Source organism: Rhinolophus sinicus, linkage group LG17 (genome assembly GCF_036562045.2).
Source record: "Rhinolophus sinicus isolate RSC01 linkage group LG17, ASM3656204v1, whole genome shotgun sequence".
Taxonomy (NCBI): Eukaryota; Metazoa; Chordata; class Mammalia; order Chiroptera; family Rhinolophidae; genus Rhinolophus; species Rhinolophus sinicus.
In genome coordinates this window covers 11,215,027-11,239,605 of record NC_133766.1, presented here as the reverse complement: position 1 = coordinate 11,239,605, position 24,579 = coordinate 11,215,027, and the positions used below count along the sequence as shown (strand labels likewise).

Here is a 24,579-nt window from a genome sequence, read left to right as displayed (position 1 = left end):
GGAGGCTATTCCATCATCTTTACATGTATCCTCTTTACCACACTAGTGTACAAAGTTTCTAAGAGTCCTGTTTCTCTTAGTACCCAGAGCAACGTCCCGCCCCCACCCCTTCCCCTTGCTCTGAAATGCTGGCGTGCACCCAGAGGAGCATGCGCAAAAGGATACAGTTCCCAAACAAGGTGAGCACGATGAAGTAGATGGCCGACCACATGCCAGAGCTGACCCCGCCCTGGGAGCGGATCCCGTTGTACATCACCTCATTCCAGTCCTCCCCGGTCAGGATCTACACAAAGCAAACAACAGGCCAGTCAGCGACCTGCGCTGGTTGAGAAAACGGGGCCAGTGTAAAGCGGAACGTCTGGGCCTGCGTCTTTCCCATCTACCCCCTTGCTTGGCCATCCTGCCGAGGGGGGAAAAACCAGAAAGGTCACTCCCACGCATAATCCTCAACTTTCTTCTGATACAGAAGGGAATTTTAGGCATTGGAAATGGAAGAAGAGCATCAGAAGGAAAGATTCCAGTCTTGAAAGTCCAGAGTCTCCCCCACCTCCGCTTTGCCTGGCCTGCGGGGTCACCCAGATCAGCTGGTCTGGCCACTCCCCACCTGTCTCCAGAGCTGCCAAGGCACAGTTCCTGAGACAGCAGCGCTATGGGAAAGAGCCTCACAGGCGCCAGTCCAGGAAACCTGGGCCTGGGTCAGCCTCAGACGCTGCCTAAGCAATGCTTTTCTTTAGCTCCAAGAGTTTCAGTTTTCCCCCATGATTTAAAAGAGGTTTTTCTTTTTGAGGGGAGTGGGTGGAAAAGATACTTCATGAAATGGACACATGGGCTAGAAGATGTTTCTGATTTCAGAAAACCATAAATGTGATATGTCACTGAATGTCTCTGACTTAATGTCTTCTGCAGACTCACAAAGGGAGAAGGCCACTGAGGTGATCACAAGCGAATTCTTCTATTATCAGTAAGAACAGAGCTACAGAAACCCCAGGAATGATCGTGGTGGCGATCCCTCAATAAGGAAGCATACCCAGTGGCCTGGGACATGCCTGGAGGGGAAAAGCGGGGTTCTCCTAGGACGTCACCTTGCAGTGTGTGCCCAGTGATCCCACAGGACATTTTTTAACTGTCAGGTGGCCTCATACCTGGAATACCGTCATGATGGCTGCAGGGAAGGTGTCAAAGTTTGCCGAGGGAGTCCCATCATTAAAGTTAAACCTGAGAAGGAAATTCAGAGAGAAGAACGGAATGCAAATCTCACACACCAAGTTTTCCCTTCCCAAGATTTTGCCATTTCCATCCCTTCTTTCCCCTTCTCCACAGGCCCCTCTCTCCCATGCTCTCCCCATGGCATGTGATTGATAAAGATGGTATTAGTGACTATTACTGAAGGACTGTGCGTTTTGACGGGTCTGGGTAATGACTGATTTGGACTGATCCTGAGTTACAGGGCCTCGTGCTGGACATTTCAGAGACAGCGCCAGAGGGAGGGGCCCTCAGAATAAGAACCCTGTACCCTGTGAAAAGATTGAAAGCAGAGACCCTGGTTCTACACATACACTCAGTGGTTGATTTGGGCCAGCGGACAAGCAAGATGAGCAAGCAAGATGGTAACATGGTGATTACATTGGTGAGCCTGGCGCTCACAGGCTGAAGTTCTGAGGCTCCTTTGGATGAAAGCTCATGGGTGCTTACCTGCCTCCAAAGAGCTGCATTCCCAGGAGGGCAAAGACGACGATGAAGAGGAAGAGGAGGAAGAGCAAACTGATGATGGACTTCATGGAACTCATCAAGGAGACCACCAGATTCCGCAGGGAGGCCCAGTACCTACAAAACCCAGGCGACATTACAGCGGTAAATACCGCAAACCAAACTGTCCCCAAGTCCAGCTGGACATCGGCTTGGGGGTGTACGAAATGAGCTGCCTCGTATAACTGGAGGAAGGAGAGATGGGAGCAGCGATACGCCATGGGCTCTGGCATCGCTGATGTTTTTGTGGTTTGATCTCTAGAGGAGGAGAAGGGAGCCCAAGAATGGGGTGGGGGAGGGGTGGGGGGGGAAAGGGGAACGCGTGGTGGGGGGAGTAGGAGATGCAAGGAAATCGAATGATGCAGAAAGAAGCTTCCAGTCTCAAAGGTGGTTGAGAAGAGTCCAGATTCTGATCACTTACTTGGTTATTTTAAATATTCTTAGAAGCCGGAGAGCTCGTAAGACACTGATTCCAAAAGAGGTACCAGGTCTGAAGATGGCCCAGACCACTTCAAAGATACTGCCCACGGTGACCTAAAGAGCCAAACCCGGTCACAGTGAGAGGAGGAAGAGGAGGAGGAGGAGGAGGAGAGAGAAACATTCTGGTATTCAGCAATCAACAGTTCTCATGGGGCTATGGTGAAATTCAAACTCCCCCCTCACCCCCAACCCTCCTCTAGCAGGACCACCTATTTGTGAAGGTGGCCAAAGACAAATGAGACTCTACCACGTCGCTCTCCACTCCCCTCGCTAACTTTAACCATTCCCACTGTAGACTGGTTTACTGTCTGCTGTTCTGTCCTCGTGAAAACTATGTCACCACTCCTGCATAAATATGATAGCTGCAACTGTTCTTACATTATAACACCTTGGGCAGACAGGCAAAAGAGTGGTCCTCGAAGCAAAGGAAACACAATTTGAATTAATACAGGTTGCATTGCAATATAAAAATCTGAGCGAGGGTCCACATTCTCCCATTCTTCTAGAATTGAGAGCTAACAGGAATGTTTCAGTCACACGTATATTAAATACCTTTCAGTCCCTGGGGTCCCAGACAACCCAATGTGATGGCACTACCCAGCGGCATAGAATCTGACTGCTACAGGAAGCAGCAATATCAAATGAATAATTCAATTTGTTTTTGTTTTAATTATGTATCTATTGACTGTCTACTATAGTCTACACATGGCACTACGAGAAATAACAAAAATTAATCCTCATTGCAATGCTGAGAATATGTATGTAAGGAAACTAAGGTTTAAATGGTCTTTCAGTGGCTGCTATGCTTGAAAATTGCCCATACCCAGAAACATATGTTCTAAGTTAAAGTGCAGGTTGGCAAATACTCAGACTCATTAGCACATAACTGAAAGGTTGGCAGAAAAAGGAGATTCGGCAGAACGAGAAGTGGTTCAGGAACCCAGAGGTTTGGGACCTAGTCCTGCTGCTAACTGGCTATGTGAACTTTCACACGAGGTCCTGCATTCACTCGTGTGTACATGCGCAGGCTGGGTCCTCACACGTAATGTAGTGCACGGGGTTCCCGAAAGCAGCGCACGCCAAAAATGTAGGTGACAACACTTGAAGACTGTTAGCAACGCACACAGTTCTGTGTCGGTATTCCTGAGGAAGTAGACACCAGGCGAAATAGTCTCTGTGGGACTTTCTAATAAGAGTGTGTGTGCAGACTCACGGGCATGTTTGTATGAGGGTTTATCTAGGTACTTTTCCCAATTTTAAACTGAACTAAAACATCCCCCAAAACAAATATATAAGCTTCTCTCTTTTATTGAGTCACCTTCTGGAATCAAGTCTTTCGTTCTTCTCTCCCAGTCACCCCTCAGGATGATAAATGGTTCAAAACCCTGGCTGTGGGTAGCTTTGCCAAGTTCATTGAGGTATACACGTAAGTGTTCCTTCAACGGTGTGTGTGTTCCGCTTCAATACAAACATTAAAAATAATGGAGCTTTAAAAAAAAGAAACCGAACAAACCCTCGTGTGGCAAGGACTCACTCCTTTCTGATCTCCTGTTAGCTCGTCTTATCGACTCCCCTTTTATAATTTCTGAGGTCAGCGCCTCAGGCGAGCAGGGGCGTGAGTTGCTTATCTCACACTGGCGGTCCCCTCAAAGCAGGATGGGCGGGCTCGCGAGCACTTACCCCAAAATCAAAGCAGTTGAAAGAAGAGTGAAAATACAGGCGAGGCCCCATACCGTACATCTTCAGGGACATCTCCAAGAGGAAGAGGCCCAGAAACAAAAATTCTGCATAGTCTGAAAGCATCAAAAGCAGAAGCAGTTGCTCCACAGATGGCGTGAGCCCCTGCGACTCCCCAGCCCAACACCCCACCTCCAGGGGAGCCCTGAACACCAGCAGGAGCCACACACGCGAGGACCGTCAGTGACCACGGCAAGTCAGTGCCAGGCAAAACCTAATGGTGCCTAAATTCTCTCTAACCCAGGGGAGCCCCAGGCACACCCCGCAGATCAGCTTGGCTCTCCTTCAACAGGTGCGGCTGCCATGGCCCTTTAAACGGTAGATGGCTCTCTGGAGACAAAGGGCGTCACCATGGCTTTCATGAGAGAGCCGGATTTGCGGATTTGCGTCACACACACCCAGCAGCGAAGGCATCCTGGAGCCTCACTCACACGCAGGGGCAGCCTTTCCCAGAGTCGACCTCTAAGCTCCCTTTTTGGTCTGTTGGAGGTAGTCACTGCCCTAAGAACTCTCTCCTCAGGTCTTTGGTGACCCAAACTTCCCACCCCACTGAGCCTCCTTTAGACACTAAGTGAAGGCTTAAAGCATCCCAGCACCCCAGGTGTAACACTATCTCCTTGACTCATCAACAGAGATTTGTTTATCTGATTCAACATTAACAGCTGGGAATGGTCATGTGATAATCCCGACCCCTTGGGGATAACTCTGGCCTCCCTTACACACGAGGAGGGAGGACGCTGGGTGGACAGAACCACGGCCAGGCCCAGCACGACGCCTTGCTCTCTGATATTCACACCCCAACCAAGCTGCCCTCTGAGAGCCAGTGGTCGCCGGTCACTTACAGAGGAGGTGAGTGAGCCACGGGGGCTGGTTGTGGTGGACGATGGCCACACAGGCGGTGTTGAGAGCCACGAGACTCAGCACAATCCAGTAAAACACCTGGGATTTAACCATGTGACGGACAGAGATACGCAGAAGCCTTTCCTTGTGTCGGAAGTAGGAGGCCCCGTCCACCTTTGCACTTTTGATGCTGGCTCGGGCAAGAGGTGTGCCTATGGGGGAGAAGTCAACAGGAAGAATGAGGCTGCAAGAGACCACCCTCCATGGCAAGGCAGCATTCAAAGGGCAAGGTAGGCGGCGTGAGTCCCTCGGCGAGGTGACTGCCACACTGCAGGCCCACGGAATCCCCACATTAAGTGGTTTCCACAGCAGACATCCCCGTTTCTCCGCTGGACAAGCTCAGTGCTAGGAAAGCTTCCCTGGGTAGAACACCAGGCTTACACCCAGTGTCCTTATAGGATCCTGTTTATATAATAGATTGGGCTTCTCTCTGGCCTTTCCTTTTAAATCTGCTTCAGGCAATGGAGTCATTCGGCTGTATCTATGATCTTTCTACCACCAGAAGCCTAAAGCAGCAGTGAGCTCTGCATGCTGCTTCTGCTTTACGGATGAAGTGAGACTCTCCCCTTTTTCTGGGGAGGAACTATCTGCCATCAGTGAGAATCGCTAAGAGGACCCCAACTGAACACCAGTCATACAAAGCGTTGTTAGTAGAAATTTGTTTAGATATCACATGGAAGTAGGTGGGGGCTACTGTGGTTAAGCAAATGACTGCAGGTGCTCCAATGGGGGTCCCTAGAAGCAACAGACCCTCACAATCCTTTGAAGAATATCTCATTATCACAGCCAGGTGAGAGAAGACATATATGAGCACGGGACCCATCAACCACTTGAAGCATCTGGGTTGGATTCTTAGCCTACTACCCCATGTTTCATATAAACAGCATCGCCTGGTCCATTTTTTCCTATAAGTCATTGTCACGTAGATAGAGTCCCACACCTTTCCCTAATGACATCCCTTTGGATGCTTTGAATTCTCTTCCTCTTTGAGGTACTTCTCAAAAGGCATTACTCAGCCATAAGGAAAGGAATAGGACCATTTGTGACAACAGGGATAGACCCTGAGATTATTACGCTAAGTGAAATAAGTCAGACAGAAAAAGTTGAGAACCCTATGCCTTCACGGATATGTGAAATAGAAAATTGAAAGCAACAAAGGAACAAGGCAAACAACAAATAAAGAAACAAAACCTCATAGACACAGACAACAGTTTAGTGGTTACCAGAGGGTAAGGGGGGAGGGGGGTGGTAAAAGAGTTACAGGAAACAGGGTCAAATGTATGGTGATGGAAGGAGAACTGCCTCTGGGTGGTGAGCACACAATGTGATATATGGATGATGGATTACAGCATTGTACACTTGAAACCTATGCAATTTACTGACCATTGTCATCCCAATAAAATTAAAAAGAAAAAGACAGGCTCTAAGGACAATACCTCAAGCTAAAAACAAACAAACAAGCAAAAAGATTCAGGGAAGTGGAAGGTCTAACAGGTTGCACTCACCCACGGAGGAGATATCAACACAATGCTCGTCGCTGGAGTCTCGGGTCATGGCCTCCGTGCGGCTCCGTTTGATGGTCGCCCTTCGAAGCACTGCACCAGGACAGGGGAGGCCAGTGAGTGAACACACACACCCCCAGATCATTGGGGTCAACACTGAGGATGTGGGCAAGAGGCCCCTGTGTCACAGGTGACTGCCTTTAAATACCTGAGCCAGGGTTAGAGAAGTCTTGAAAGGCTACAGAAATGTGGCTCAGTGGCACCTCTGAAATGCAAGGGCTCTGGACTCCCTGCCAGAGCTTATCTACATGTAGCGGAGAAACGGGCACTCCATAACTACTTGTGCCGGCTCTTCATAAACGAGGCCACTTCCTGGTAATGAAAGTGGTCCCGAGATGATCCCCCCAGATTTTCAGAGAACCTCCCTTTATACACCATTGGTTGCACGACAGACTTTTCATTGCCCGTTACCAACGACACACCCTGGAACAAAGTAACTCTTGGATTTCATTTTTATCACTTTAAAAAGCATCTACACCTGTGACTCAATTCCTTTCCTTTGAAAGCATGAGGGATTTTTATGACAAAGAGACTTTGGTTTCAAATCCCAGAACACCCCTCTTTTCTTTCTTTTGATCAAGAGCGACTGCCACACGCAAGAGGGGGCAACGCAAATGGAGTCAGGTGCTGGTGGGAGCACTTCCTTACCTTCTAAGGCTGATGTTCCAGAATTTTTATTTTCTTCAGCAAGCATGACTTCCTCTATATGGAAACAAATGGTTTAGTAAATTATTTGTAAATGTCAAATTATTTTGCAAAATGGAAATCCCTCAGGGACATCTCTGGCTCCAGGGCCACTGAGAGAGAGGAAAAAGTTCACAGCTTGGAGCAGGCATCAGTATCCGAAGGACATCCAGGGTCATGGGGGGAGCTCCCGAGACACATCAGAACGGAAGGAAGTTCTTTCGTGAGGGGCACTTGGGGGGCGACTAGTCAACTTCAGTTCTGTGGCTGATACCCTTGTTCGGCAGGATACCCGTGAAAGGAAGAACTGATGTTTATTTAACTAAAATCTCCTACTAATTGGATAGGAATGAAAATTTTCCACTTCTGTTTTTTCTTCTACTTGGGTTCCTGTCTTTCCTATCCCCTTAAGCCTTTTCTAGTGATGGGAGCCTCCACAGTTTCTCTTATCTGCAACATAACATCTGCCCGCTCATTCAGGAGGTGAGAGAGGCCACGTTTGGGGCTCTAGCCCGTCTGCTTCTTTGAGGACAGGCTGCTGCCTAAGCCAAGGTGGATGCCTAGCACCTCAGAGAGAGGAGCAGCCCGGTGGGCTCGTTTCCTCCCATCCCCACCACTCCCTCCGGCCCTGCTTGCGCACAGCTTGCGCTGAGGAAGCTTGGGCCCCTCGTGAACTTTTCCTTGTGACACTGGTTTTTGCGCATGTTCTGTTCTTGGCACAGAACTCCGAAAATCCTTGGAATTTACTGTCATTGTATGCTAATGAATGAGTCACCGTGGGGGAGGCCTAGATAGCTGAAGAATGGGGGAAGGTCACCAGAAAAAACAACCTCAGGATTGGAGGGTTACAACTTTCAGCTCCATCCCTTTCCCACCTCCTGGGAGGGGAGAGGGGCTAGAAATTCTTTAATCACCAATGGCCAATGATATAATAAATCACGCTATGGGATGGAAGCTTCATAAAAACCCTCAACGACGGGGGCTCAGGGAGCTTCTGGGTTGGTGAACACACGAAGATGCTGAGAGGGTGGCATGTCTGGAGAGGGCATGGCAGCTCTGTGCCCCCCAACCCCACGCCCGTTCCTTGCCTTACAGCTCTTCCATTTGGCCAATCGTGAGTTGCACCCTTTTTATAAGCTGGTTCGTTTTTTCTGAGCTCTGAAAGTTGTTCTACTGCATTATCAAACCTGGAACCCTCTGAATTTGTAGTCAGCTGGGCAGAAATGCAGGTCACGGGTGACCCGGCCCGTGGCTGGCATCTGAAGGGCAGGGATGGGAGGGGCAGGCTTGTGGGACTGAGCCTTTCACCTGTGGAGTCTGCACTAACTCCGGGTGGTATTTAGTGTCAGAATTGAACTGAACTAGTGGATACCCAATGGATGTCGGAGAACGGCAGCACTGGTTGGTCGGAGTGACGTATCTGGTTGTTGGTGTTTGGACAAGAACCCATGGACTCTCCTCTCGTCCTCCTCAAAACCAGCCCTGTACACTACAGAGGCGTCACCATCGGTGTGGCACTGTTTTCTACAAGACTTGTTAGCAGAAGCCTCACTCACATCCCTCTGAACTCGCCAACAAAATAGCGCATGTCTGGTGGGATTCAGAGTCCCCTGTCTGAACTGATGGGGGATTTGGCTTTGACACCCACTCCCACTCTGCCTGTACTAGACCCGGCAGTGGCCTAAACAATCGCTCCCGAAGATTCCAGCTGCTGGGGAAAGCCTGCAGCAGACCCTGTTAAACGATGGTTTAATTTAAGCACTTGTTACAAGTACAAGGACAAGCCATAGAGGGTAAAGTCATTACCACAATTCCACCTGCATATAAAATTGAGAGTATATAACATACTTCCCAGGGAAGGACATTTTCAGGCTCGGAGGGTACTGTGCAGGATGGCCATTGTACCAAGTCACAATGTTTAGCTTTCTTATTTAAGTAGCGCCTCAGGCAAAACTCTAAGTTAACAGGTTAGGTGTTATTGGTGGGATTCTCCTTTGTGCAGACATAAGGGTTTTACAGTCATTGGACAGCACGTGTTGTTTGAGGGCTTCCTTTTAAAAGCAGGTACTTGCTAAAGTACCTCACAGCAACATGAATGACCTTGGCCAGAGTCATGTTTGCTATGTACAGTGTCTGGGCTTTGGGGGGGGGGGCGATCTGAGGACCCCCTAGGTGGAAGGAGGTGTGTACTGCTGCTGGGTACCTCTGGGAAGCACTGCAGGGCTCTGGATGTGTGGAAACTTCCCCCACGCCCCCAATGCCTTTGCCAAGTTCGCTTTCGATCTTGAGAGTGTCTTTCTAGGGAAATGTAACCCATATGTCTCTGATTCACTCGCGCTCCATTTGTAAAGGGAAGGGCCAGGAAGCATAAGTTGACGTCGCAGTGCGTCTTTTTTCTTAGAAGGAGGAGAGAGCTGGCTTTGCCAACTGGAAGAAAGGGCAGCCTTGCAATTCTGCATGTATTTCCAAAGCAGAGCCTCCAAGAGCCGCCTCTGTGCCGCCTGACCCTGAGTGGGGACCTAGCAAGCCACAAGGGTTCTCTCCCAGCTCTGCCGCCAGCCCACTCGCTAGGGTGATCTGTCAGATGGCTCCTCCACCCAGGAAGCCAATGACAGTTGGGACTTCAAGCTGCCTGCCTGGCCTGGCAGCCAGTGTGCTCAGTAAATCTGAGTTACCATTCCAGGCAGGGGGCTAGGGATAGTCACATTCACCCCCACACAAGAGCCTCCGAGGAGAAAGGGTGAAACGGAAGTGTAGTCAGCCGCATGGCTCATACTTCCCGAGGAGGCAAAGAAATACAGACTCCCGAGGGCGTGTGTGTGGTTTTTATCTGGCTTTGAAGCCGCATTTTCAATCACACATGCTCTCTCACCCCTGACAGATAATCAAAAGTGAACCCAGAGTGGAGAGAGAGAGCTTTGTGTGTTCGTGATCCGAAGGAGTGTCACGGTGTCATTGCAAAGCTCAGACAACTAAGCACCAAATCATATTCCAAATTTTTCCTGGGAGACCTCACATTTGTGCTAGCTATGCTTTCTACCAGGGATAGAGAAAAGATGCTATCGTGTTATTTCTTTTTGATTAAAAAATGTTACTCTTTGCTCAGGAAGAAAATGAAGACATATAACACCAATGCAATCCAACCTTTAACATAGTAAGGAAGCAAAGGCAGCCTTTTCACGGGCAGACATGGGGTGACCGTTGCCCCTCGTACACAGCTGACCCAGAGTCTAACTTGAATCTGGTGGCTCCGTGGGTGAATGAAATCATGACAGGCTTGGACCTAGGCTCAGGGGACTGCGCAAGAATCATTCCTGATGCTAAGCCACAGAGCGAGGAACTGAGGACGGCTGAGGGAATAGGAAAACCCGGGCCTCAGCACCAGCTGTTACCTGGCTTCCTGCGATGGCCTCACAATTGGTCTCTCTGCTTCTGGCCTGCTCCTTCTGTTGTCTATTGTCAACGCAGCAACCAAACACTCCTTCCAAATCTTAAATCAGAGCCTGTCCCACCTCTGCTCCAAACCCTCCCGTGGTTCTCGCCTCACTCACCCTTACAGCGCCGGCCATTCCTGACCTGCTGCCCACGCCCCGTATGCCTGCCTACCCGCCTCCTGTCTCCTGCCCCCTCTCCTTCCTCACTCCCCTTCTGCTCCTGGAGGTCTCCTGGCCGCTGCACAGTACAGCCTTGGCGGTGGAGCATTCCTCACTCTGGGCTTCCTCCCGGTGGCTGGCCCCCCTCATCCCCTTCAAGGCTCTCCCCCAAATAGTCCTACCCTGAGTCCCCTATTTAAAACTGCAACTTCTGCTACACCCCAAACCCTACCTGGATGTTTCCATTGTACTTATCACCTTACAAGTTCCTTATGTATTATTTTGTCCAAGGCTGCCTTCGCCAACTAGAGGCGCCCCACAGGAGTAGAGCTTTGGCTCGTGGCTATGCCCCAAGTACTTGAACTGGGCCTGGTCCAAAGGTCAGCCCGCAACAACTATGTGTGGAATGAAGTGTAAAATGTCACTGGCCCAAACTCAGCTCCAGGACCGGGTTACGTCACCTTTCACTCAGTTCACCTTGCTAAAATGCCTGCCTCACGAAAGGTGTTTGGGAGAAGAACGGGGACTGTTAGATGCCAGAGGAAGACAGTGGGACCAGCAGGGAACCCCGAAAGCGAATCAGACACCCAGAGATTCTCTCTCCTTTTGTGAAGGCTGCCCCTTTGAGTGGAAGTATCGGGAGTGAGAAGCGGGGAGTCCCTGCCGTCTGGGCAGCCCCCACCAACCTCCCCCAGCCCACCAGGCCTTACCCGCTCTGTCTATCCAGGCGCGGTACCCATTCAGCTCCCGCTCAATCTGCTGCTGGCGCCGCAGTTTCATGAACGCTCTCCGGTTCTCCACTCGCTCTCTCTCTTTGGCAAACTCCCTGTGGGCAAGGGGAATAGGATTCACTAAGTTCAGATAGTGCTGTGACTAAGAGAAAGGCAAGCAGAAGAGAGTGTTGGAGCAGGTACTTCCGTGCACCCCTTTTCCCCTTGGTCCCAGGCTGCAACCATGATCTCCCTAAAATGTTGCACAGAAAAAAAGAGAGTTGCACAGAAACGCACCCCATTCGGCCTCCCCCAGGAAGCCTTCCGGATCAGTTTCATTCTAGTCAGCACTCACACCCTCTGCCTGCTCTATTTTGAAAGGGACGTTCTTAGTCATGTGACACACTAAGGTTTCAAAATGCTGTGTTCTGTTCCCTCAGCCCTCCGAGGGCACAGCTACCCTTTATGCTTTTAATTACAGCCGTGATTAATGTAGACTAACCAATGATTATGTGCCAGCCCTGTATGAACTTTTTCATCCCTATCAACTCACTGAATCCTCACGCCACCCTACGAAGTAAGCACTAGTAAAATTCCAGTTTAGCTGCTGGGGACTCGAGGCTCAGAGAAGTAACTCGCTGGGATTGGAACTCCAACCACACAAGGGGTCCTGAGTTCTGCGCCGCTCAGTGAGGGCTGCCACTGAAGACCAAGGACATGGACGCCATGAAGGCCTGAAGTGGTGTTCGGTGGCTGGCAGAGGTCAAATACAAAAAAGGGAGGAACATGAGAAGGGCACCTGGCCCCAGCGGACAGACAATGGCAAGGTGGGGTGACACGGAGGGGAGATAATGAGGCAGGGAGAGGGTCCAGGGGGAGACAGTGTCTACTGCCAGGCACGGGGGACCAGAGCCACTCTGCGTGGCACACACAGTGGAAAGACTAAAGCCCCATGGAAAAATAGGAGAGACGAGGAATGAGGGGTCCCTGGCAGAGAGGGAGATGGTCAAATTCAATGGGTGAGCAAACAGGGATCAAGAAATAATTCATCTGCTGACAGTCTTCTCCAGAAATCCCCTCTCCCAACACCCTTCCCATCAGTAAACACCCTTCCAGGCTAAGATGCCACTTGCTAGTGTGGCAACCCTAGAGCCAAGTCTTAGGCACTCTCTGACTGCCCTGGAAGCTGTCCACTTACTCAAGGGGCTCCCCATAAATATAGAGGTACAGCTTGAGGATGAGCAAATCTGGCACACGCCGTGGTTCCTGCCAGCTACTCACTCATGTCGAGGAAGGAGGCAACGAGCCAGGGACTGAGGGATGTGCCCCAGCCCCTGGGCAAAGGAAGGGGCGGTATCTCGTTTGGGCCCTCCTGCCAAGGTAGAGCAGGATTCATCCCTGAGCACAGATACCTTACGATGCTCACAGACAGGCTGAGGCATGGGAAGAGGCACCCTGGAAGGAGAAACTCTCCTGGGCATGGTTTCAGGGTCAGCGGGGTCCACTAAAGGTGTTGTGCGGGAATGGGGGGGAGAGAGTCAAAATGAAGAGAGCCAGGGCCAGTGAGTGACAAGGTAACAGAATTCAAGCCCTGGGGTATCTCCTTTCCCCACCTTTGTTTCTGGATTTCAGCAATGAGAAAGTAACAAGGGGCTGGCTTGGTTCGTGGTGTCAACATCTACCAACGTTCTCACCGTTGGCTCTTGGTCTTCTTTCTTCCCGCTTGCCCCATCCAATCAGTGCCAATGTCGTGTTGGTTCTATCTGCAGAAGGGCACTAGACGCACCCTCCCTCTTCATCCTCCCGCCACGGTCCAGGACCTCGTCCGTTCCTGCCTGGACTATCACAGTAGCACCGCCCTGGTCTCTCAACCACCTGCCTCCCTTTCCTGCATTCCCTCCCCCTCACAGCTATTAGAGTTATCTTCCTAAAACTGGGTCTGGTCACTTCCAAACCTCAAATGATAAGCATGTGAGATTTGTGGAACGCTTTCTCATTTCCAAGCGCCTTCATACAGTTTGCTCATGTAATCTTTACAACCACTTGGAGAAGAAGGTAGAATAGGTATTTTCATCTTCAAGTTAAAAGTTAAAGAACTTGTTCAAGTTGAAGAAATGGAGTCCGGATTGGAACCCAGACCTGTCTGCTCTAAGCGCCCAAGCTCCTCATGCCCACGTCATCTGCCCAGATTTGTATGCTGCTTTCTTTATTGTTTCATACGTGTGCGTCTTACTTTTCCAACTACGCCCTGGGGGAATCCAGGAAGGTTTCAAGCAAGACCTTGAAAAAGGAGACTTTTAAACAGGCTGGATCAGAGAAACCCAAGAATCCTACGGCACCTACGGTGAGATTACCAACATCGCAATTTTCCAGCTCAGAAAAACTGAATCCCAGGGGAGTTAAGAGGCCCTTTGAGGGGGCAAGTGTCCAAGGACACACAGCTACTAAGGGACCATGATGCTCAGATCCTCTAAATTCCCTCTTCTTTCTCTTCTGTCCCCTCCTCGTCCACAGCCTCGTCTACCCGCTGCGGAATGAAGTACAAACACCTAACGTGACCTTCAAAGTCTTTCACAGTCGGACCTTTGTCTTCAAACCTCACCCCCCATCATCCCTATCCACCCCTTGCCTGCCTGCCACCCACCTCGGTCATGTTCCATCCAACCTCAGCACACTTCTCACTATTCCTGAAAATGCAGTGAGTTCACACTGCTTCTCTGTCTGGAAACCCTTCTCTTCGGAGTCTGTCAAAATCCTTCTTCAAGGTCAGGTTGAAATGTCACCTCTTCCATTCAGCTTTCCCCTTCCCATCCCTCCCCTCTTCTTTAGTCTCCTGGTTTCCATTCTATCTCTCCTGCATCTCTTTACAGCTCATCTTTACAGCCAGGCCTTTGTTGTGGAGAGCTATTCGTGTGACGGTTTCCCCCTTTATATGAGCTTTTGAAGAAAACATTCTGCGTCTTTCCCCACTTTGTGTTCTCCGGGACTAGACTAGGCCTGTCACATAGTATACATTCAGTAGATTTTTTTTTTTTTAATTAAAAATATCCAAGCTGACTTGGTGAGCACACGGAAAGCTCTGCCTTATTCCCAAAGGCCTGAATGAAGTCACACTCCATCTCTGCACTGACCCAAAGGGAGCCAGGTGAATTTGCGGGAATGCACCGGTTGCCAGGTAACTCCTAGACACTGCCACCACTGAGTTCTCTTTGTTTGCCTTCACTAACACCTCTATAGAATCAGTCTATAAAGTAGGCAGCGGGGGGGTCACCTCAGTCGAGCCCCCAGAATGACCACGTAGCTTGATTTCCGGTGGGACAGGCTGACAAACCCCAGGCTAACCTCCCTGTGTATTTGGACGTTTCCTGGCTCTCGCTCTCGCCAGCTGGCGTCGTCGTTCATCTCCTCTGTCATTGCAGGCCCCATTTCCGCCCACCTGGCATCTTTGCTGGGCTCACGGCTCAGAGCCCACCGAATCTGGCCTGGTCTTTTTAAGAAGCCTCTTGGCTAAAGGAAGTAGACAAACAATGTGCAGCGGTGAAGACGCTGCCTTAGCAGCCCCCGCACCTCAGCGGAAGGGCTGTGTGGGCCTCTTTTGTTTTATTTATCAAGGGGCCCTTTTCTGTTTTCTTTTTTCATTGGGAGTCTAGGGCAGGATGGATGTCTGGCACTCATGTCTTTTATGACACTTCTCCCTCCCTCTCTGCCTTGCCATCCTAATTGTCTGTGCCCATGGCTTATGGCTCTGGCTAGCCTGCAGGCTCCACGAAGCCAAGCAGAGCCTATGCCTGTCACATTCCAACAGGACCAACGAAGACGAATGCAAGGCTTGGTATTCCAGATGCCATAGTCGACGGAAATAACACGTTAAGACCTGATAGTCATGTCACATACTTGCGAAAATTTTAAATTTACACATCACTCCCATGTAAAGTATTTCACTTATATTTGCCACAACCCTGGGAGATTCAGAAAGGTTCTTATCCAAGATCACCCAATTAGCCGGAATTCAAACGAATGTCTTCTGGTTCCAGGTTAAGTGCCGTTTCCACATGCCTCAGCTGTCCTCTATGCCATCTAGATGTCAACATTCAAAATCCACAACATGGAATTCGTTCCAGCCCAAGGTTGAGGAAAATAAGGATATAAAAACAGGAGTGTTTTGTGTTTTTGTTTGTTTGTTTGTAAAAGCACTACCCTTTTAATAGAGCAGCATAAAAATCCATTGCTGTGTTGGGTTAATAAAGCTCTACTATAAAATTCATAGCTTTAGTCAAGCTAGTGATGTACTGCTTGATATTTGTGTCTATATCAATCACCGTTTATTTATATGGATATTGCATTCTGGAGAGAACAGGGACAAACAAGATTCAACTCTATTACCTCCCCCAAGTAAGTGACTATTCTAATCTTAGATTCAATATGCCCATCAGTCTCGTGAGTGTATATATATGTGACCAGACCCAGGAAAAGTAAGCATGTTTCTCCCACTGGTTGCCCTCTCTTTCCTAAGCACCTGGGTACTATGTCCTTTTCCAAAAGGATCCTGGGGGTTATTCAGATGACGATGCCTTTGCAAAGATAAAGCATATGACCCTTACCTTAGCCATCCACTGCCAACCTTCCTACTGAAAGATACCTCAGAGAGTGGCCCTCGAATATGCCCATTTATCCAGTTCCCTTGGACTAAGCAACAGGAAGTTTAAAAGGAGACAGTCTTGGCTGACAGTATATGAGTGTGCATTTCCCTTAAGTCCTGTTGGCATTGCCTGTGCCTTAGAGTAAGAGGATGGGTAATCGGCTGCTTTTCATTTGCTCCACCCAGGGTTCCATACCCACAGTTGTAAGAGAGCTCAAGATGGGATGCACTGAGACTCCAGAATGCCAAACCAGAGGAACCAAAAGAAATCCCCACATGATATAGCAGAAATACGACCAGATCTATTCTCAGAGCTATGTATCCAGGTGACGTCTGCTGCTAATAACCTGGGCAGTCACCTCTCAGTCTCGGTTTCCTCATCAGTAAGTGCTGACACTAGAAGGGCAGGAAAATTCTCTGCTCATCACCAGGGGCAGGAGTAAATCTGATTTACTGGGTGTCCCAACTAGATTCTTACAAGACACTGTGTAATAATAAAAAGCCAATGAAAAGCCAACATACAGATTGGGAGAAAATATTTGCAAACCATATATCTAATAAATGGGTTACTATACAAAATATATAAAGAAGACATACAACTCAATAGCTATATATATATATATATATATATATATATATATATATATATATATATGAGATTAAAAATCTATTTTATATGAGATTAAAAATAGGCAGAGGAACTGAATAGACATTTTTCCAAAGAAGACATACAGATGTTCTACAGGTACTTGAAAAGGTGCTAAACATCACTACTCATCAGAGAAATGCAAATTAAAACCACAATGAGATATCCCCTCACCCCTGTTAGAATTGCTATTATCAAAAAGACAAGACATAAATGCTGGCGAGGATACGGAGAGAAGGAAACCCTCTCGCACTGCTGGTAGGAATATAGATTGATGCAGCCCCTGTGGAAAATAGTATGGAGGCTCCTCAAAAAATGAAAAATCCATATGATCCAGCAATTCCACTCTGGGTATTTATCTGAAGAAAATGAAAACACTAATTCAAAAAGATATATACAACCCACGTTCATGGCAGCATTATTTACAATAGCCAAGACATGGAAGCAATGTCCATCGATGGATGAATGGAGAAAGATATGCCACACTCACTCACACACACACTAGAACACTATTCAGCCATAAAAAAGGAAATCCTGCCATTGGTAACAACATGGATGGATGTTGAGGGCATTATGAAATAGGTCAGACAGAGAAAGCCAAATATAGTATGATCGTATTTACATAGAGAATCTAAAAAACCATAGAAACAGAAAACAGATTGTCAGAGGTGGGGGTGGTGACTGGAGGAAATGGGTAAAGGGGGTCGAAAGGCACAAACTTCCAGTTATAAGATGAATAAGGTCTGAGGATCTAATGTACGACATGGTAATTATAGTTGATAACACTGTCCTGCATAATTGAAATTAAGAGAGCAGATCTTAAGACTTATCCTCGCCAGAAAAAAATTTCTTAACTATATAAAATTATAAAATGATTTAACCAAGTGTTAACCAAGCCTAATGTGCTATTCATTTCACAATATATACATGTATCAAATCATGATGCTGTATACCTTAAACTAATACAATGCTGTATGTCGATAATATCTCAATGAAACCGGGGAAAATGTAAATTGTGTTTCAAAGTAGCTACCTCTTATCCAGTTCTGTTATGCATAATTTTTGGTTGCTTGTTTATCCCCCTGAGAGGATACTCTGCAGTTTCCCTCAGGATACAGCGCGTACACAGATAAAGTGAAGGTGAGGTGAGCAGGGATGAGCCTTGGCTCTGGTCATCACTTATGTAGAAAAGGTTTGGGTTTTGAAATGTCAGTTATGGGCACTTAGAAGGAGGCTGATCTCCTTGTATTGCACGGTTAAGTACAATTTTCTTCCTTAATCCTAGATAGTGAATTTACATTTGTGACTCCTTTTATTTTCCAGTTTATATGAGAGGCATAATTTGTAAAATTCAACTCTTGATACTAGCCAATTCTGTATTATTCAAATCCAATTCGACGAACTGCAAGAATTAAACCGATAATCACAAACAAGGTATAACACCCAAAACATTTACCACGTGTGACTGGAGGTGTGTATCAGGGGAAGGCGGGGTTCTCTTTCAAATCGTATTTAGGTTAATAGTCAAATTGATTTGTATTTTATAAACTTATAGACTTGACCTATGAAGGAATCACTGCCACAGGTAATTCATTAAGTGGCTAATCTGTATGTTGACAAACTCAAGTGACTGGTTTCATTCCATAGGGGGATAGGAGAGGTTCTGGTCATTCAGATATCTAGAGTTTATCATGAGGTAACTAGCCCTTTGGCGGATGCGAAGTGAGGTTCACTGAAGCCTTGCCCCAACCTGAAATTCCTGACCATGTTATGTCAGTGTGAAGTCTCAGGGCCCCTTGTCAGGTATTTCTGCATTGATCTAGAACTTCTTGTAGGTCTGCTTTGGCAGGAACCGCTCAGTTGGAGGACTCTTTGGCTCCAGACCCCTCCTGCTGATTCAATGCACACAGGGAGTTTTGTTTACTGATGTGGAGGCCCTCGCTGCTGTCATGGCAACCAAAGGAAGACAAAGCCGGCCAGGATGGGCTTGCCTGCGTGACTCAAAGATCTGTTTACTCACACTCCTGCACACACTTGTACACTTCATCACACACACATCGGCATGAATACACACATGCGCATGCTGACAGTGGAGGCATATGTGGGCAGACTTTGCCAAGCACACAAATGGCTACATGGTCATGTTCCTATGAATCTTCAGAGCCCATATTGCCAAAGTGCTTCCCCGCCCCCAAGGGAACCTTGCCAGTCTTCCTGTAGGAGGTGTGCTCCAGGAGGGAGGAATTTGGGTTAGACATCCAGAAAAGCCTCTTCAACCCTAAGTGTTCTAAAATGAACAGAGAAATTGGGGGAAGGCAGATAGGCAATTGTGTGTTGGTGGTGGTTTAATTTCAGTCTCATTGGAAAACAAGCTAGGAGGAGGGCGGGGAGGTAGGACAGCTTTGCAAACACAGCCCAGAGAAGGTAACCCCCTTTCTGAAGGTCACACACTTCGGCTGTATTCCCGTTATTTACATCGCATCCCTTGACTTGTTCCAGAAAGGATTTAAGGAGACTTAGGGTGTCAATAAAGTATCCAGTCCACTAAATGCCATCCAGTGTTGACTCTGGTAAGCAGGATGGATGGGCAACCAAGGGGGTGAGGGATGTACCAACTCAGGCACTGCATCAGACTATGTCACTCTTCCTTCGAGGGCAGGAGCTTGGGAGGGCTCCCCAAGGGGCAGAATTCCTTCCCCTAAAACAGTGAAGGCAAATAACCGGCCTTCCACAGAGCGCTGTACCCCACCTCTCTCCTCCACCTTCCACCCAAAGCAATGAGAGATAGGCTAGGGTCTCACAGGCTACCAGGTGGGGAGGGCCTGGAAATTCAACTCTGTCAGCCTCAGCTTCTACGTGCAAGGACACCAAGGGACGGAGGGCAGATGGCTTGTTGGTGCAAGGTCTGCAGTGTGAGGCTGACGGCAGCATCCCTTCGATCTCTGGGTTCCAAAGCCAGCGCCACTGACTGTCTTCATGACATTTTCTGTCATGAGAACTCAGAGGCAAATTCTTTGGCCCTCAGTGAATGCATGGTCTTTTTCTCTCTCGCTTTTCTTGACATTGCAATCTTGTTAATTTATTTGTTTGAGCAGATGCAGGGGGAGGCCTGGGAATTAACGTAGATGGGATCATGAAAGAGCTGAACTATGTTTCCTGTTTGGCAGTTTAACCTGAAGTCTGGTGTAATCCAGACTGTTAGAGCGTAATGATTAAAAGCTCTGAAACTGGACCAAATTGGGTTTGAATTCGGGCTCCATCAGGGTGTGACCTGGGGCAAATTCTTAACCTCTGATTCTCAGTTTCCTCATTTGTAAAACAGGCATAAACACCATACCTGTCTCAAAGTGTTGTGAGGATTGAATTAAAAAACAGCTGGAAAGTGTAAAGTATAGTATCGAGCACTGAGCAACTGTTCCAAGTGCGTATTTTAAGTATTACTGACACTCCAGAGAATGTATCGTGATACACAAAACCTATTATCAGGGCCTTTCTATATCTGCTATGTATTTTATATTTGCATATTACATACATCTCATATATTTGAGTATGATATATATAATGAATATGCATATATTCATTCTGCTTCCAAAATATAATGTACTGAGTGCCTACTATGTGGTTGGCATTGTTTTAGAATATGAGTATAGCTGCAAACATGAAAGCAAAATCCTTGCCTCCACGGAGCTCACGATAAACAAGATCAATATGTGGAATATAAAGCCTGTTATATAAGTGCTAAGGGAAAAATAAAGCAGAGAAGAGGAAGTATGGGAAAGAGGCCTGGAATTTGGGGTAGAGTGGCCAGGGAAGGCCTCGCTGAGCAGACTTGAGAAATGACATGAGATGCGATGGTATGAGCCATGTAGATACCCGAGGCAGAACATTCCAGGAGAGAGGCAGCAGTGAGGGCAAAGCTGTAAGGCCGGCACATCGGAGCAGCTTTTGCAGAACAGAAAGGGGTCAACATGGCTGGAGTGGACTGACTAAAGGGAAAACGGATGAGATGAGGTCAGAGTGGGTAACAGGCCATGGAGGTGGCGAGTTAGACCACGTATGGCCTTAGAAGCCCTGCAGCGATTTGACTTTTACTTGGCGTGATCTGGAAACTACTGGTGGGCTTGTAACAGAGGAGTCACACGACCTGATTTAAGATTTCAGAGCCATGTCTCTGGTGGTCCTGTTGAGAATAGACTGACGAGGGCTAAGGGTGGAAGCAGGGAGACCTTCCAGGTTCTATGCAGATCGTGGCTGCCTTGGCCAGGCTGGAAGAGTGGGGACACAGAGAAATACCAGGGATCTGGATCCATTGTGAAGGTAGAGCTAAGACGACTTACTGACACCCTGAATGTGGAGTATGAGAGAGACAAGAGTCAAAGACGACCCCAAGGTTTTCAGCTTGAGCAGCTAGAAGGATGGAGTGTAACTGAGATGGAAGAGAGACGACACTGGGAAAAGCAGTTTCTAGGGGGCAAATCCGTTCAGCCGTGTATGTAAGTCTGGCTATCCTGACACGTATATTAAAGATCGGCAAGTCCAACAGCACCAATTCTCTGTTGTCCGTATAAGATGTGCCAACTGCTTCACGGATTGTCTGCTACGAATGAAACAGAACCATCCTCGACTCTCTCTCCATCACCCTTCCCCACCACACCCCGGCTGGCATGTGCTAGAAAGACGTTAACTGATTTTTCAGTAAAATAGAATGAAGAAATTATACTTGCTACTGCTGCGAATAAAATTCAAAATGAAAGAAAACTCTTCAAATGGTCTTAAAAGCTGCACTACTTCATTCCAACTACTTGATGATTTCCTATGAACAGGGCTGGTCAAGAAATAGCCTGTCCTACGAACACCGTCAAAACGTTTGTGTTCTCACACACTTGTCCTTGACCTTTTAAGAAGGGAACTGGGACCACACTTTCACCCCTATTTTGAAGACTGGAAAAATAAAGGCCTAAAGAATCAACGTGACCACTGAAAGACACAAAGATACAAAACGAATTCTGATCACCTGACTTTAATTAATTACCCACCAGCCTATGCCACCTTGTTTCAGCACGCAGACACTACTGGGGCACAAACTCCCTGGCACACATGTCGCTTCCTGTCTCGTTATGCATATAATAGTATAAGTTTCAGTCACAATATTTCAGTGGGTTCAAAGCCCTGTGATGCTTGAAGAATGAGCCACGGGAAGTAAGAGCATTTCCTATTCTTCTTTCTTCCCCAAAACCACCCCCCATAGCACTCTAATTACAGTACGAAAGAGGCATCTTGACAGAGGACAAATGGCTGTGTTCTTTTAAGAAATACTTTTTGCTCTCCTCTGAGAAGCGGCAGCAATTGTGCCCTCCTCTAAAGGTTTGGAGGTGCCTAAGGCTGGGTGTGGCTGAGTTCAAAGGAGTGACTGAGTTTCTCACACTTAACACTGTGTGGGCCCTTTTGCCTTTGCAAAACCTTTGCATTTCCCAGAATCCTTTGTTCGGTGTCTCCAGATAATTTAAACATTAAAGATTCCTTTTCAGGAAGGTGAAACCTTCCTGGTTCAGTACCAAACGATCCTTCCCTGGTAAAACAAGCCCTTTCTTCTGCTTCTGGATGGACGAGCCAAGAGAAGGCCCACAGCGGACAGAATGGGAATGGTGGGTGGTGAGGAGAGGGGCAGAAATCTGAAGGAAAAGGGGCCAGAGAGAACCTGGTGAGGAGGCAATCCTGAAGGGAGGGAAGAAAGTTTGGAGACTAGCTGCAGGTTAACACACCAAACGTGAGCTCACCACTCAGAAAGGCGGACTGGGCTTTTCCACTCACTCCCCTTTTAGATGGCTCCACGAGGGGTCATCTAGGAGTTTTCATTCATACACCCATCCATCCACATATGCAGGGTATATCAGAAAGCACCAAAACTTAGTTCCATTTTTCAGACGGAAAACCGAGGTTCAGAACAAACAGTATGTGTGCACTTACTGGGTGGTGACCCTGTTGTGCTGGAAACTCTGAGGGGAGGGGCTGTTGCCTGGTTCAGTGTAACAGCCACAGGCCCAGCACAGATTGGCTGTTCAATCAATGTTTACTAAGTGAATGAACCGTACCCCCACACCAGAGACAACCACGGGACGAAGAGCAGTTTCAGATTTTGCACCAAGAGGAGGGAACAGGTTTAACGGAGTGAGTCCCGTGTCTCAGTCCTGAAGATATGGGTCCAGCATGCACAGAATCAGCGGCGTGGGAGACACGTGTGGGTCTTGATTCTAGCTTGTTCTTCCAGGAGAGGCCTCTCCTCTAAGGCTTCTCTGGTTTGCTTCTCCTCAATCTGCTCTGCTTCTCTAAACACTGGTGTGCCCCAGAGCCCAGGCCAGGTCCTTTCCTCCAGCCATTCTCCCTCTGGGTCATCTCACACAGGCCCATGGAAACAGCATCAACTCTACGCTGAAGGCTACCAGATGTGTATCCCCAGCCCCAACTCACCAGCGCGCTCCAAACCCACTTACCACAACTGTTTACTTGATATCAGCTACTTGAGTGTCAAACAGACATCTGACACGTAACATGGCCAAACCAGAATTTTTGATTTCTCCCCCAAACTGCTTCTCCTCTAGTCTCTTCCAGTCAATAACACCACCCAAGCTTGGAGTCAGTTTCCATTCTTTCCTTTTTCTCACTGCACCGCCAGTCCAACCCATAAGTAATGCCTGGCCGTCCTACCGTCTTCTCTCCAACTTTCCTGGTATCACCTGAGTCCAGGCTACTCCGGTCTCTTGACTGAATGCTTCCTCCCTTCAGACGCCTGCAGGAACCTCCCTAACTCACTTTTTTTCCCCACCTTTGTCCCAATGTCCTTATTCCCCTCATAGAAGAAAAATAGGGGTGACTTTTTAAATGCAAAATAAATCACACAAGCCCCCTCTTAAGACTCTCCTCCTAGAATCCAATTGTTAAAATCCAAGCTCGTTACTAGAGGCTATGAGATCCTACATGGGTATGACCCTGTTCCATCTCCCTGACTTCAGGGGGCGTTCCCCGATCACAGAATCAAAATTAACAGTCCCGCTACCTGTCACAGTCTATAACAACCGGTTATATTGTATTAATAGTTTGCTGCTAAAAGATTGCCTTGTTTAACTACTTGGTGTTTTGTCTTTCCACAAGAATGTAAACTTCCTGGGGAAAGGGTCTTTTCTGCCATGTTCACCATTATATTCTCAGTGCTCAGAATAGTGCCTGGTGCTTAAGAGAACTCAACAAGTATTTGTTGGATGGATGAGTAATAGTAAGAGAACATTCAGAATTATGTATTCTTTCGTCTGGAGGTTACCTCTAGGAGTCAGGACCATGGCAGATCCTATCTACTGGTAGTGCGGTCAGTCTCTTCACCTCCGAGAAATAATTCTCAACCAAGCCAATCTGAAAACAAGCTGAGCAGCTTTTCCTGGACACTTGATATAATCTTTCAGAAACACCCCAAAACTATAAAGCATCATCACAGCAGGAAATTCTTTAGGGTATTCAGCTTAAATATTATCTGCTACAACCGAGACCTTATCCTTCTGTTGTCTCACTTAAGTTGATGGTTATCTTTTACTTAGAAGTCTTTCTGAAATTGAGGGTATCCAGTAAGTCACCAACTTCTTTAGCTTGCCTTACAGTTAAAGTTCTTCATTAAAATGTAATTCTGACCTCATTGAAAATATCAATGTCTACTGGAGACAAACGCTACAAAAACAGGTGATATACAAGCAAAGAGATTCTCCTGAAAAGCTGGCATGTGGTAGATATGAGTGCTTTAGGGTTATTGTAGGTTAGGCGCTTTCCAATGAAGACTCAGTAACAGTCAATACACAACAGAAGTCACGAGATGTCAGGAAAGATCATTAAACACGTA

The 24,579-nt window shown here is 47.7% G+C and overlaps 1 protein-coding gene across 8 annotated transcripts in view; it reads right to left on the bottom strand.

Annotated features, from left to right (window-relative positions):
* Positions 1–24,579, bottom strand: part of CACNA1E (calcium voltage-gated channel subunit alpha1 E) — a 453,931-nt gene that overhangs the window by 78,102 nt on the left and 351,250 nt on the right. For all 8 annotated transcript variants that reach the window (XM_074322331.1, XM_074322336.1, XM_074322333.1 and 5 more), the window contains 9 exons: positions 11,413–11,528; positions 7,074–7,127; positions 6,369–6,458; positions 4,806–5,015; positions 3,907–4,019; positions 2,168–2,280; positions 1,693–1,824; positions 1,143–1,215; positions 166–283 (listed from right to left, as the gene is read on the bottom strand). In XM_074322331.1, the coding sequence (XP_074178432.1) occupies positions 166–283; positions 1,143–1,215; positions 1,693–1,824; positions 2,168–2,280; positions 3,907–4,019; positions 4,806–5,015; positions 6,369–6,458; positions 7,074–7,127; positions 11,413–11,528 (1,019 nt within the window). The remainder of the gene's footprint in view (positions 1–165; positions 284–1,142; positions 1,216–1,692; positions 1,825–2,167; positions 2,281–3,906; positions 4,020–4,805; positions 5,016–6,368; positions 6,459–7,073; positions 7,128–11,412; positions 11,529–24,579) is intronic.